Source organism: Crassostrea angulata, chromosome 6, assembly GCF_025612915.1.
Source record: "Crassostrea angulata isolate pt1a10 chromosome 6, ASM2561291v2, whole genome shotgun sequence".
NCBI classification, from domain to species: Eukaryota; Metazoa; Mollusca; class Bivalvia; order Ostreida; family Ostreidae; genus Magallana; species Magallana angulata.
The window spans coordinates 49666481-49681721 of record NC_069116.1 but is presented as its reverse complement, the minus strand read 5'-3'; the positions used below and the strand labels follow the sequence as shown (position 1 = coordinate 49681721).

The window sequence follows — 15241 nt, the reverse complement described above, 5'->3', positions numbered from 1 at the left end:
AAAATCAGGTAGAACATCTGAATGTTATCACTAGTGACCGTTTGATGCTGAGGATATTTTGGAAATGAACTTTGCACAAAATTGAATTCGTGAATTCTTTGTTGAGCTGAGAAAATTACGACGACCTGTTTTCAATTACTTTATTAAATTTTGGTTTGTTTCTTCATATAACAAAACAAATGTTGACTGTGTTTTTGGGCAACATTGATTATATTAGCCCCCTTGGGACGAAAATATTGCCCTCCGCTTCGCGTCGGGCAATATTTCGTCCCTCGGGGGCTAATATAATCAATGTTGCCCTCAACCCCAGTCAATATTTGTATAATGTTCACCTCAAAGAAGTTGAATCGCACAAATATCTTGGTGTAATTTCTAGCAGTAACCTATCGTGGAACCTACAGATTGCTGTAGCCGTTCCAACGAAATGCGACATGTATCAAAAACGTACACAAGATTGAGACAAATGCACAAACGAACTGCTTACAAAAAAATATGCTTTTCTTCTATTAGATCAGCCTTAGAATATGCTCATGTTTTAATAATATACCGGAATAAAATCTCTAAAATGTAACACATAATATAGGAAGTAATAATTCTACACAATATACGCTTTAACAAAGCTATTTTATGAGTTTTAAATTTTCTTTCAAATACATGTACAACGAGGCTCTGAAATACATATACATTACCGAAAGAAATACAAAACAACTTATATATAATATAATATATATATAAATCGTAACAATATAAAAATTCCCGATTACTATAATTTTAGACCCAGAATAGGACACATTTCTTTAAAGTATAGTACCCTCAAACTTTATTCGTTCCGCAGAAACCTTTGTCCCTCCCCATTTTGTACCTGTGGTTCAATAAAAAGTAATAACCATTATCTTGTCCAAATTCAAATGAAATACGTAGTTTTACATGTCAACTTACATGTACTTCTCTTTGGGTGCTCCAATCTTAACAATAATTATAATTGATCTATCTTTATTTGTTTAAAAAATATCATCGAGAGCAAACGATTTTAAGGTATTTATAGTGTTACTTTGACATTTTGCTACTTACCGGTAATTATCCTTTCTTTGAATGTAAAAAGTATCTATATTACATATTTATGCATCGATGTTTTACATATGTTCTTTAGGGTAGTACTTTGTATTAAATATATTGTATAATTTTCTATTGATATATACATGTACGTGTATACGCTCCTGAGTATTACAACTCTCAAATCGATCATTATAATAAAATATGTTTAATACAAAGTACTACCTGAAAGACATATATAAAACATGTAAAACTGGTTATTTTCTCTTTTGAGTTATATATTTTTAAATGTTTTTTCTCCTTTATATAAGATTTCTGGGGGTTTTCTTTCTTTACGTGATTTGCACCTCTCCTATATCTCTTACCGAAGAGAGGGATATATCTAAGCTTTTTGGCTTGTTTTAATTCCTATCTTATTGTATACTTTGTCAATTATTTGTACATGAACCTACTATTGATTAACATCAATAAATATTGTTTATTAAATTAATTTTTTAAATCAGATCACTTTTGTTTATGTATACAATTAAAAGTAATCGCAAGTTTATTAATTAACTAATTAAACATGACTAAAAAGATGGTTGTTGAGAGCTAGAGCTATTTGACAGGGGTACGTGTATGTTATACATTATACATCTTGTATATACATATATCTTGCTTTTTATTGTATTCATTTTTATTGTGTACATTCACGTGTTTATTTATATATGCAACATGAAATTAAATTAAATCACAAGTTGGAAAATATATTCCTGTCGGAAAAGGTGCTTGATTGAGCTGGGATTTTCAAAAAACAAAATCTCTCTCTCTCTCTCTCTCTCTCTCTCTCTCTCTCTCTCTCTCTCTCTCTCTCTCTCTCTCTCTCTCTCTCTCTCTCTCTCTCTCTCTCTCTCTCTCTCTCTCTCTCTCTCTCTCTCTCTCTCTCTCTCTCTCTCTCTCTCTCTCTCTCTCTCTCTCTTAAAAAGACGGTTGTGCAGTCAGTTTACCAGCGTGCCTTCAATTCGCCAGTGTGCTGTCACCACTTGATCCGCCTCTGTGATCTTTGATAAACTCTTCTGTGTTGTGAGGTAAGTTTTAGTCCACGTAGAAAACATTGAAGATGGCGGTTCACGAATCGTTCCATCTGTAAGTGGGCGTTAAAGTTTGTCTTTACTTTTAAGTTAAATACTTTAAGTATGATTTATTGTGTATTGTACAGTATTGGAATGATACTAACTATTGTTTATCAATCGATAATGAAAAATTTTGTTTTTTCGATCGATTTCAAATCATGCAACCGGCTCAACTGCTCAAGAACTGAAGAAGTCATCGATTGGTTAATAAAAACGTATGATTCGAACTGAGAGGCCTCGTACTATAGTGAAAACTCGATAATACAATTATCTCTATCGAATGATAAACATTAAGATGTTGGAATGTTTTTAATATAACCTTGGGTTATGTATAACTTATTATTTTTTATATTATAACTGATCTGACCCAGTGTGTTCAGACCCACTTCATGATACTTAGTTATAATTCCACTCTATGTAATCAGTGTAACATGATCACATGTGACACTTTTACGATATAGTGAGCACAGTAAAATATAAATTAAAATCCTTCTTTGAGCAATGAAGGTGCACAAGGCCTATGCTTATCCCCAATTTCACTGGTGCTAAGAAGATGAGAATCATTAATTGACTCCCACTGGATGGGACACCAGTCCATCGCAAGTTAACTCCCAGCATAACCAGGTACCCAATTTTAGTTGGGTGGACTGAGACAATGTAGATAAACTGTCGTAATTGTCTAAGGCATCATCAGGAAACCACAGTGGGACTCGAAACAATGACCTTAAAGTTACTGGACTATAAATACTGAAGTCAAGACCACTGAACTTAATGCTCCACAACATATATATAGCAAAGAGAATGTCCAGTGAACACCAGGAAGGAATTTAGAAATATGAAATTAGACCTACTAATCTATATTTATCAGTTAGTCTGCACAGAAACAGGAAGGTAGTACATACATTCCACAGGAGCAAGCTCTTTTTAACCTTTGGTTACATTAAAATTAAGGTTTAATGGGCATGGCCATTGCAATGAATTCCTTTCCTTTTTTATGATTTCCTGTAAAACATACAGTTATAAAAGTTAAGGATGTACAGTGTGTAAACGTTTGAAAAAGATTAGAACTGAGATTGTGCTGAACTCTTTAAATCTTTGAATGATCCGACAGAAATTATATTTGAAAAGCTTTTGGAAAATAAGGAATTCTTAGATGCAGATAGAAAAATCTTTATGAATACAGGTTTTAGCTTTCTATGGATATAGTTTGTTACTTTTCTTAAACAATGTCAAACTTGCATCAAAAGGATTATGAACCAAAAATTACTGAAACTTAAGCAGTATAACAAATGATACATGTAATATACAAATGATTTAATACAAATTTCAAATTGTTAACAATTCTATATTTACATTTAACGAATTATGCATTTAGAAAACATAGTCAAATACATATATATATATATATATATCATTCCAATAGATAGAATACCATATTGAACCCTTATAATTTGTATATACTGGTATACCGATATATATTGTTTTTGTCTTTCAGTCATGTAACAACAGACAAGTTTTATATCCAGCCTGTAGATTCTGGGATTGATGAACTGTTAGTCATTGATAGAGTGTCACAAGAAATCAGCCTCCAAGGTATGAAGGAATAAACTTGAATTTCTACATGGACAAATTATGTCTTACATTCATGAGTTTCATGTACTGGTAATTTTTTATCATTCATTTCTTAGCTGCCTTCATTTATATCTGCTCAAAAATCAACACAGTATATGAAATTCTATTTTTGTAATGAAAACAAAACAAGAGTCTAATCAAATTTTTCTTAAGTTTAGACATTATTGAAAAACTGATAACTTTTGATGTTTGCACTGTTATGAAACAAATCTTATAGTGGCTTAAAGATCTCAGATAATTCTATGATTGTGATCATATTAAAACTACTTACTGTCATTTTTGTTTTTTTACATTTGCTTTACATATTCATGGATTATGTATGTTTATAAAATTCAGGGGAATGGTCCCTCATATTGAGAGTTATATAGATCTGCCATTCTCTTTGCAGCAAACAAAGGACAGTTGCCCGAGTCCAGTGTAACCAAGATTATCTATGGAATATTTGGAATGATCAGGCTCATAGCAGGTAAATGTTAAGCTTTTAACAAGTCAATCAGTCGACTCTCTTTTTAACTATCTTCTGTCAACCTGATTACAAAGTTTTTGTATATTATTATTAAATAAACAATTCAACAATTTGTCATGAAATGAGTGGATAAGAATATTACAGATTGTTGATTTACATGCAAGCGTATCATACAACTATTGACACTTGGATGTTTTATATAAGTTATGTGTATATTGTGCAGGTCCATACCTAATTGTTATCACAAAGAGGGAGAAGATTGGTGATATTGATGGTCGTACTGTTTGGAAAGTTGTCAGCACAGAAGTCTTGTCGTTCAAAAGGACCCTGCTACATCTTACAGAGCAACAGGTCTGTAACATCAAGCTGTTTATTTATTTAAGCAGGATATATGTGATTTCAAATCATGTAAACAGTTGCAATTACCAGAGTTTTCCCTATATGTTTAATGTTTTTTAATTGAAGCAAAATGTTAGCTCTTAGAATTTTATTATTTTACATCAATTTATTGATTTTTAAGAATCAAGTGATTTTTATCCTGCAAATTGTTAAATCAACAAACCTCACATTCTGTTTTTATTTTTTATTTTTCTTACATTTATTATGGGTTTGAATTGTATGCATATTTATAGAGAGAGAGAGAGAGGGGAGGGAGGATAAACATTTATCAGTAACTAAAGAAGTAACTTATCTTTGTGTTTTGTAGAATGCTCACAATAAAACCTATCTAAGCATGCTTGACAATGCCCTGAAGATGGAGAGTTACTACTACAGCACTAACTATGATCTGACCCACAGCTTCCAGAGACTTTACAACACCAGTCCCGACTTCCACTCAATGTCACTCCTAGAGAGGGTAAACAAAGCACACATTAATTTACATGTATTTCATTTTCTATAAATATCTGAGTCTTATTCTTAATGGGTTCATTCATTTTTGTTATTCACTCTCAGTATAATGTAAACATATTCAATTTGGTTGTACATTCTATTTTTATGTTTTTTGTGGAAAGTGGATTCCTCTTTTCTTGAAGTTTGCAAACTTCAGAGTTTATAGATTTCATTTAATCCTCATAAATGAAGCAAATGTGCAATCAAATGGAATATTATAAAATTTAAGCAGAATACATGTACTTCTTTTTATGTAATATTCTATGTTAGCTCTCTTTTAGGACTTCAGTGTTGAACATAGGCTATCTTTAATCCATCTTTTAAACATGTACATGTATTTGTAGGCAGATCCTAGATTTACCTGGAATGGACACCTGTTGAGGGAACTCTCCCAGCAGTCAGAGCTTGGTCGGTATTGTCTGCCCATTGTACATGGATGTATCCTCATTTGGAAACAAAATGTCTAATGTCTTTTCTTGAAATGATCAAACATTTTTGATTTTTTTAAGCCTTAATATGATTGTGTCCTGTGGGCAGATACACTAAGAAATATTAATTAATGAAAAAACATTATAATACTGGCTGGTATATGTGCTTTAAATGAACTAGATATAACATTTGAATTTCAAGGCTTCACTGAAAAGATGCTAATGTTTGGCCAACTATTTTTTTTTTTTTTTATATTCTTTATTTGCACAAGACATACATCTTATGGCATAGGTTATTACATATAAATATAGCAATATTGAAATAATGGTATGGTACATAAACATGATTGTATATAAAATAAAATTTTACTAACAGGCGAAGAAACCAGAGAAATTTTTCTTAATTATCATGAATATTAAAAGCTAGATGGAGATACTTCCCCAAATTACACAGTTCTTTAAAATTTTGAACACTTAATAATTGTATAAATTTGTATACAGAAGGTTTTTTCCAATAATATTACTAAAACAGAATGAAAATACTATTTCAGCAGTGTATCAACTTTTTGGACTGTTAAATCATGATTAAACAAATTATACAGAGTTTAATACCTCTCTACTTTACTACACTTATTCCTAAAAATCTCGACCTGATATGATTAGATTACATTATTGTATATAACAACCAGACAATTTTGGCACAAACATTGTCTAGAGAAATTTTGAATATGGTTACTGAAACACCAACACAGTCACAAAGGGACTGTCAAGCCAAGTGTATTTGACAATAAGAGTTGTCCTTGATCTGTGACAGTCATAGAATGTCAGTCGTGTACAATCAACAACAAGAGCTTTGACTACATCCTGGTTTCCCGGCGCTCCGTGTACCGGGCTGGTACCAGGTTCTATGTCCGAGGCATCGACACTGAGGGACAGGTGGCCAACTTTGTGGAAACAGAACAGATTGTGCAGTACGAGGGCAATAAGTGCTCCTATGTTCAGGTAAGCTCTTAATCATGTACAATATGTAGATGAACAATAAAGAATTAATCAAATGGGGTAATATAACATATTGTATGGTAATTATCACTCATATACATGTATGTGTAAATGAGAGCGAGACTATTCAATTTAAACAAAGGTTTATGCTTATAATTACTGATTTTATAATGTTATTGAGATTTTTCAGATTGTTTTTTTTGTTGTTGTTGAAGAATTGGCTGGTAGTGTGATGATTCAAAATATGATAACTTTATGATTTAGGTCAGAGGCTCCATTCCCCTGTTCTGGACTCAGAGACCCAATCTACAATACAAGCCTAAGTTTAAAATGAACACATCTAGTCATGTAAGTATATCAAATGAACATATTGCATTGTTTCTCAGATTAATTTCTTTTAAGAGGGCTTAATGGTTGTGACCATTTTTTAGACTGTATTGATCTCCTTTAGAAGAAGAGTTCTATATTAAAATACAGAAAAATTGTAAAGTGTTGATGGTTAAAATATATACAGATTTTTCTCTACTAGCTAGATAATAGTATACATCTAAACAAATCATTTCTTAAATCTTTAGGTAGGCCTGATGATTAATTTGTTGACCATCCAACCTCCTTGACTTTTTGAATTTTGAATTTCAATATTTTAATGTGCATTTATTGCTCATATTCAAAGTGTTTTAAAATTTATAAAGTACTTTCATGTATGCATAAAAAGTTACGTGTAAAGGGACTCCATGAATTTTGCCATACATTTGTTGTTTATGACAAAAATGTTTTACTTGTGTATGTTTTCAGATAGAGGTCTTTAAAAGACATTTTGATGATTTAGTGTACAATTATGGTGATCAAGTGTTAATTAATTTGGTAAGTGCTGATGGTTTATATTATATAGCAATACGTATAAAAACATATGTGGTTTTGGTATAATTGTAGTATGCAAGTACATGTATGCAATATGATTCTGTTGCTTCAGACTTGTTTATGTCAAGGAAAAATGATCAAGGAAATTTTTTTTATCAATTTCATTGAACATGGAAGAAAAATGTATTAATTTCTTTTCTGTGTTATAAGATTATCAACCTGTTTTTTGATACTACAGATTAACCATACAGGTGGAGAAGGGCAGCTAGAAAAGGCATTTTCTCAATCAGTGACCAACACACAAAATCCGAAAATTAGGTAGGCATATTTTGGTCTGAAGTTCAAGAGCAAATCTGATATAATATGTAGCATTTAGAATCACTAGGTTTAAGGAAAAACAAAGAATCAAAGAGACAAATTCAGAATCCTTCAGAGGCAACTTGAGAGTTTAAAATGTGATACATGTCATTATGGAGTCTAATTAGTTTATTTTTTTGATTGTTCATACATGTATACCTTCATTTATTTTTGGTAGATATGAATATTTTGACTTCCACCATGAGTGTCGAAAAATGAGATGGGATCGGCTATCATTGCTGACAGATAGACTTGGAGAGGATGTCAAGAGATTTGGGTACGAGTCTTTCCCTTGTAAATATGGCAGATAAGACTTTTATGACTTAATATGATCAGTTTGTACATGTATGTTTAGAAATCTTACAATGAATGTCATGCCTTATCTTTTAACAGTTAAATATTGAAGCCAAACTATGAAATCTAAAATCAACTAACACAATTAATTCTTTTTGTAATATTGATTGTATAAATGTGTAATAACTTTTTGGTTTCTATACAAAAAAGTGTCATATTTTTGTCTGACAATATTATCATAATTTTATACATATTAAGGCAAGGTAAATTTTTATATTGGGATGCTTTTCAATTTTTTAGATATTTTGCCATATCAAAGGATGGGAATGTTCTAAGTCAGCAAGAAGGGGTGTTCAGAACAAACTGTATAGATTGTTTGGACCGTACCAATGTTGTGCAGGGGTTACTTGCCAGGATCATCCTAGAAACACAGCTAACTGTAAGCCATATACTATGACTTCATTCTAGATGAATAAAAGATGAGCGGACAAACATTTGAGTGAAAATATTTTTTCAAAATCTTCTGTTTATTTGTGTAAAATCTTTTACAAGTGAGATCACTTTAATATTTTATGATTGATCAGATGATATGATATTTTTGATATCTTTTTAACAGCGTCTGGGTGTGTTAGAAGCAAGTCAAAGAATAACAGACATGAAAACCTTCATATCTAAGTTCAATAACAGTAAGTTAGTTAGAATTGCTTTATTTCTTTCAATAAATCAAAATACATATTAAACATTTATGTGTTTATTTATGTTGCTCTTTCTTGGTGTTTTCTTAGCACTGCAGAAAGTACATGTACTTGTATCGTCCTTAAACAGTGAAATAATCTTGTAAAAGAAATTTTATAAAACAAAAGATTTATTTATTGCTCATGTACATACACTATGGTTATTTGCAGTAATTGAATAACGTTATTTGCATCTTCTTAACGTTCGCAAGAAGTATTTTTACAAGAAAGCAGATATTCAGTTTGTTCTATTTCCTCGGTATCTGATTTCGTCTCTTTGTCAGTCTGGGCAGACAATGCGGATGCAGTGTCCAAGCAATATGCAGGAACAGGTGCTCTTAAAACAGATTTCACCCGGTATGTGAGCTTGTACCAGTATTTATTAATTTAAAGCAAAGCGTGATACTAATTATTGGTGTTAACAGAAGGACTGTATTCCTTTGAATATAATTTTGTGACTTGTCCATTATCTGATTTGCTTTGAATTATTTTTAGGCAGGGAAAACGCACCAAGATGGGGCTTGTCATGGATGGTTGGAACTCGCTGATTAGATATTTTAAGAATAATTTTGGGGATGGGTTCCGACAGGTAAAGTGTTGCTTTTCTCAAGAGTGCTCTCCCTTTTCAGAATCACTCTCTCCTTCATTTTCAATATTATAGTAACAAAAATTGTTGGATTAAAATAAAAATCATCTTCAGTATTTAATACATGTAGTAGATTTAAATGAACTTCTTTTACCAGGATGCTATTGATTTGATCTTGGGTAACTACACCGTGGAAGAAAATGAAGGAATTTCCAGGCCCTCTCCTCTGCAGGCAGAAAGAGATTGGAAGTTTTATGCAGTAAGTCCAGCATATAAATTCTAAATTTTCGATGAAATGTTCTTTAAAAAAAAAATTTACCAGTACAAGGCATTTCGATGAATTTAAAAAAAATGGAGCAATTTCAAGTACTGGTATTATGGCATTGATGATTGTACATTTCAAGATGAATTTAAACAGATGTACATGTGTAAGCTTTTGACACAAGGCAAGTTTGGCTTTGCTATAGAACACATGTATGAACTGTTTCTTGTAACTGAATGTTACCTGTATACTGCTATTCATTACATGTATCTTTTATAAGATGTTTAGGAATCCTTTCCTTTGTTTTGTACAGGTACCTGTGATATTTGTTATTGCCATGGGGATGTGCTTAATCAGCATATTGTTGCCAGATGGTAAGTTATATTATAGAGATTTTTGAATTCCTTTCCGATTTATAGCAATTGTGTGATTGAAATGAATGGCAAAGAAATATATTATCTAGAATTTATTAAATATAAATGGATTAATCATGAAATAATTATGTCCTATCGGGTATAGAAGGAAAAATAATTGCTTTGATCGATGGACTTGTTTGTTTATTTCACAAAATAAGGTTGAACAATGAAAGTTACTGGTACTCTAACTTTAAATTGATTTTTATGATATAATATAATATGATATAACTCTTGACCTTGTTTTTTGCCTGCAGAGTCGTGGAGTGAACAGTTCATGTACATTTTATTCTGGGGCACTGCCAGCGTTGTGTCTCTAGCAGTGATCTACATCTATGGGAGTGAATTTGTGGACCAACCCAAACTTGTCCATACCCATGCCAGGGTTAATGGTGCTGTCATGTATGACACCCCCAAAACAGCCTGAGAGTGTGTTTGTCTGTATACAGCCTCATTCCATATGACAGAAGACAGAACTATTCTTAAATTCAATGGAAAGAAGAAAAATTTGATTTGCTTTTAATATTGCCCTTTAAGATGGATCTTCCTTGTTTATATGAATGGTTTATTGAAGTAAAATTTTAATTTGGTCCAATGTAAAGTATCAATAAAAGGATAGTCAAGAATGCATTGTGTAGCACAGTACATGTATAAACTTTTTAAAGAATTATACGTGTATTTGACAAAATATCACATGCTTTGTATTTTGAAGGAATGACAGAGAAATTTGGTAATGTAAATAAGTGTATGATTATGGTACCGGTACATGTATAAGAATACAGATATTGAATCCTTTTGTTTATACATGTACTTTATGACGGTCATCAAACATTACATGTATTTTATCTTGTGTAGGCATTGAAATTCTTCAAATTGTATGTACTTTAATCAGTTATGAAAAATGAAAATGTGATCATTGTTAGACCTATATTGCAGGGATATTAAAAAAATTGTATCGTTCAATCATTTCAATAACTTTTTTTTTTTAAATATAAATTTATGTAATTGTAATTGATTAAGTTGATCTGTGGAATTTATACCAACAGAGATCCTCATTGTGTTACTTTTCTCTACAGAACTGGTTTGTTTTGGGTATATTATACAAACAAATATGATTAAATACATGTAGATTACAAAGAGTCTTGTGTGTATGTGAATCAGAATGTTATATAATAATGTTCTCCTACCATTATAGATATCTAAAAATTTCTTAACATTGGGAAGAAAATAAAAACACCAGTTGACATGATGTGTCTGTTATGTTTATATAGACCTACTTTTAATTACTGGTAAATGGTTTTTTTTTAATGTTCTTGCGTTTACTGCAGTTATTGATGTAGTGTAAAAAAGAAACTCCGTGAAAAGGGAAATAACTCTAAAATTTAAAAAAAAAAAACGAGCATTAAATTTCGATCTAACCCATAAAATTGATCTGCATAAAATGAAATTTTGAAAATTTAGGAGAAGAAAAGTTCAAAAGTAACATGCAATATGTATGTAATATTAGTTGCTTTTGAAATTTCATGTAAATTATTATGGATAGTAAAGGTAACATGTGATATCAGGGACGTATATACGTCCCTGGTGATATATATCAGAAATCAATAAACAACAGACACTGGTACGTTTCCTTAATTATTTAATTGAAGACTTATCAGCAGTTACTGGCATAAAGTAAGAAAATATATTTGTGAAGTTGATAAAAAATTGTGACATATACATGTATGACTTCTAAATTAAAATAAATATAAATTACTCCATTATTTATTATTTCTATCTTCTCTTGCTCTGTCAACTAATTTCCTTTTTATCTTCTATCTCTATAAACTGAAAAAAAAGAATTCCCTGTGCAGTTATTAAAACAACATTCTGCTTCAACTATTCTTTACCAGTTCTTGGATGACTGAAAGACACAGTATGTACCAATTAGATAAACATACTGCTTATGTATCTAAATATGATAATTTATTTAATATCATATAATTTATATTCAAATTAGAGTGAAGAATACTATTATATAAATAGAGCCTGTTTGGGAGGGTAACAGTTGAAATTGACACCCCGAGAAAACCATTGTCAACCGACGCGAAGCAGAGGTTGACAATGGTTTTCGAGGGTGTCAATTTCAACTGTTATCCTCCCAAACAGGCACTATTTATTTTGTTATACTGAATGTCTTAATTTTTAAGAAAATTTTACTGCTTTTATATAGGAATAATGTGGATTCTACAGCAAACCGTACGCGCATAATTTTCGCGCATGTAACAATAATTAATGTTACCCGTTGCCAAGTGCGTTGCTAACGCTGAGGGTAATAGAAAGGATTATGAACTGCGTCTTAACCAATCAGATTTCAGTATTTAACATGAAAGTATAACAAAAAGAATTAATAACTGAGTATTATCTACTTGTACCTTGGAAGATTCTTTCTCATAACAGAGAAACATGGACCACACAAAGGAAGCGCAGCCCATCACTTTGGTCCGGTGTTTGTATGGAACTAGTGAGAAATTGATACTTTGAACAATTGGCCAGAACGATACCCCAGTCTGAAAAAATTCACAAAGTATCGTGGGTACATACCGGTATATAGGTAATATTTCATATAATTTATAACTTCATCAGAATCTTCCTGGTACTAAATTGATATGAATTGATCAGTTCAGGTACTAAACACAAAATTATTTTATCGTAATACAAAATGTTAAGAGAATATATAATATGTATGCACAGTACATTTCTGTCTAAAGCAAATGAATTCTACATTTTGTAAAAGACATAAAAGAGGTGTAGGTACCTTGTATGTGACTGGAAATTTTTGTAACCATTCTTCTTTAAACTGCTGCAGAGATTTTTTCTCGAGCATACATGTTGCTGAAAATATACATGATTGTTCACATGAACAATGGAAAAATCAAAAGTCACCTAAATTTGCTGAACAAATTTAAGATGATGAAAATATTTACTGTAAAATATGCATGCAATATAAAGGTAATCAGCAGTAAACTTGTTGACTTATGAAAGTTATACTAAAGATTTATAGAACATGCTCCAATCTTTATACTTAAGTTTGACATGTGTATTAAGTTATATACGAGTTACATGGAACCAAGAAATATGAAGTTGGACTTATTGCAAGTCAAACATAGCTAGACATGCAATATTATTCTCATTTCATAGATTTATTGCATTGTTCAAACTTACTGAAATAAAAAGTTGATATTGCAAAGGGGGCAAACACAGCCTGCCCTGCTATCATTTTCTTTGCCACAGTTTTAAAGGTCCTTCCTGGAAACGTCCGTTCCACAAGGAACATCCAGGAAAACACCATTGGTGCCATGACAAATGTTCCGACCGTGAACATCCTCAGAGACTTCTGGCGGTCCAGTCGCTCTTTCTTACAGATAAATTTCTGTTCAATTAGGTCAGCAATTGTCCACAAGGTGGCATAAGTTGCCATTGTTTGTAAAAGAGTCATTGTTTAGCTCACTTTATTTCTGCAATTTCTACATGAATTTCATCTACAAATTACACAGTGACATTAAACACTTTTTATTAAAATAATTATCTTAGTTACCTGTGGTATTTATTGATATTTCTATTTTCAATTCTGCTTTGCCTTTTGAAAAAAACATATTCACAAAGTTGCTCTTTTGTGCAACTAGTTATGATTTCAGGGTATAGGATTAACTATTCTTATCAATATACTGTTAATACATATATACCCTTTCCTAATAAGCACTTTTGTTTTTAATTTGTAGAGTTTTTGTACAGCTTTAAAAGATTGTGAATTTATCACTTGCCGTGAACAACATTGTCCAAACGGAACACCATACAATTTATCAACCGATAGTACTTTCAGTACTTCGATTAGAGAGTTTGTTCGGCGTGTGACAAATCATTGTATGCAAACCAATGAACGTCATTTATGAATAAAATTGATAAAGAATATATACACTTAAAATAAGCACAAACCTTGGTTAATGGTTATGGTTATGTAACTAAATAATTATCTAACATCAAGACTTCGTGTATGCCAAGAAACAATGAATGTCCTGTGAGGATTGTACTCTTGATTTCAACAAGGTTTAATGACATTTTACAGTTATTTGAATATACATGGACTGACCTTTTAGGATAACGCATCAGTGTAAATCTATAGACTTTACAGTTTTTAAGTCAGTATGGAAACGTGGTCATGTAATAAATCAGGGGTTGTTGAGAGACGGACTTGAAATACCTATAAAAATGTACGATACAAGACAGTTTAACGATTCATTAGTTCATAATTTCTGATATTACAGTATTTTCAAAATAAAGAATTTTATCATTCCTTAGCATAATTATTTTTATGCCCCCCCCCCCTTCGAAGAAGGGAGGGCATATTGTTTTGCTGCTGTCTGTCTGTCGGTCGGTCCACCAACAGCTTCCGTTCATTTTCTTCGCAGAGGATGAACATATTGAAATGAAATTTGGTATACAGATTTATCATGATAATATCTAGGTCAAGTTTGATTTTAGGTATGATAGAGCAATTTTTGACAGAGTTATGGTCCTTGGACTAAGAAAAATTCTAGTTATTTGAAGTTTACATTAATGCATTTTCTTTGTAGATGTTTCCAAGGGAGGGGGGCATAAGTGTTTCACAAACATCTCTTGTTTTTTTACGGTTAAGGTAGTCCAATAGTCAATATAGCTCGATCAATTGATACAGCAAAACTCGTTTAGAACGAACACAGATATACGGCTAGCGAAACTTGGAAGTTTTGTGGAGTCCCCGACAATCATAGCAAAATTTAACGGTTTTAATGAACTTGCATTGGTTATTAAGAATTAACGAATATATCGAACCGACTTTTAGTAGAGGTGAAAAATAACGAAATTTACACCTTTTACAGCGAATTGGTTCATAATTTTAATACATATATTTTGAGAAAATCATTGCAATACGCTCTGTGGGCTTGGTATATTAATAGGATGATAAAGTATACACCCCCCCCCCCCCCACCACCACCATGCTCTCGGGGGAAGGGGGGGGGGGGTTGAAACAGAAAAGGAAAGTCAACCTGATATTATAGATTTTTACCAAGGGATGATGATTTCGACAGGATAGTTTCTATATATTATACTTCATTTTCTTGGTGGTATGGCTA

The 15241-nt window shown here is 31.7% G+C and overlaps 2 protein-coding genes across 2 annotated transcripts; one reads left to right on the top strand and one right to left on the bottom strand.

The window, feature by feature from the left end:
• Window positions 1–2125: 2125 nt before the first annotated feature.
• LOC128190414 (phosphatidylinositol-3-phosphatase SAC1-like) lies at window positions 2126–10652 on the top strand. Its single transcript, XM_052862456.1, has 18 exons — window positions 2126–2178; window positions 3661–3758; window positions 4186–4263; window positions 4487–4614; window positions 4970–5119; window positions 5499–5592; window positions 6397–6584; window positions 6846–6929; window positions 7377–7445; window positions 7681–7760; window positions 7978–8076; window positions 8394–8532; window positions 8710–8779; window positions 9112–9184; window positions 9323–9416; window positions 9571–9672; window positions 9989–10049; window positions 10346–10652. Exons 1-18 carry the CDS (start codon window positions 2153–2155, stop codon window positions 10513–10515), a joined length of 1803 nt encoding a protein of 600 aa, XP_052718416.1. The 5' UTR covers window positions 2126–2152; the 3' UTR covers window positions 10516–10652.
• Window positions 10653–11973: 1321 nt separating this feature from the next.
• On the bottom strand, window positions 11974–14296 carry LOC128187584 (mpv17-like protein). The gene is made up of 5 exons (XM_052858000.1): window positions 14218–14296; window positions 13293–13609; window positions 12886–12962; window positions 12503–12637; window positions 11974–11991 (listed from the first exon to the last, which is right to left on the bottom strand). The coding sequence occupies exons 2-5, from the start codon at window positions 13564–13566 to the stop codon at window positions 11974–11976; spliced, it is 504 nt and encodes a 167-aa protein (XP_052713960.1). The 5' UTR covers window positions 13567–13609; window positions 14218–14296.
• Window positions 14297–15241: the final 945 nt, after the last annotated feature.

Bases quoted from the DNA above. Each gene is read 5' to 3' on its own strand.
- LOC128190414 (XM_052862456.1), top strand. From the start codon at position 2,153: ATGGCGGTTCACGAATCGTTCCATCT. The intron at 6,930-7,376 runs GTAAGTATATCA...GTATGTTTTCAG, and splicing joins AAATGAACACATCTAGTCAT to ATAGAGGTCTTTAAAAGACA. The intron at 7,446-7,680 runs GTAAGTGCTGAT...TTGATACTACAG, and splicing joins ATCAAGTGTTAATTAATTTG to ATTAACCATACAGGTGGAGA.
- LOC128187584 (XM_052858000.1), bottom strand. From the start codon at position 13,566: ATGACTCTTTTACAAACAATGGCAACTTATGCCACCTTGTGGACAATT. The intron at 12,963-13,292 runs GTAAGTTTGAAC...GTATATTTTCAG, and splicing joins AATATCAACTTTTTATTTCA to CAACATGTATGCTCGAGAAA. The intron at 12,638-12,885 runs GTACCTACACCT...GAATTTTTTCAG, and splicing joins AATTTCCAGTCACATACAAG to ACTGGGGTATCGTTCTGGCC.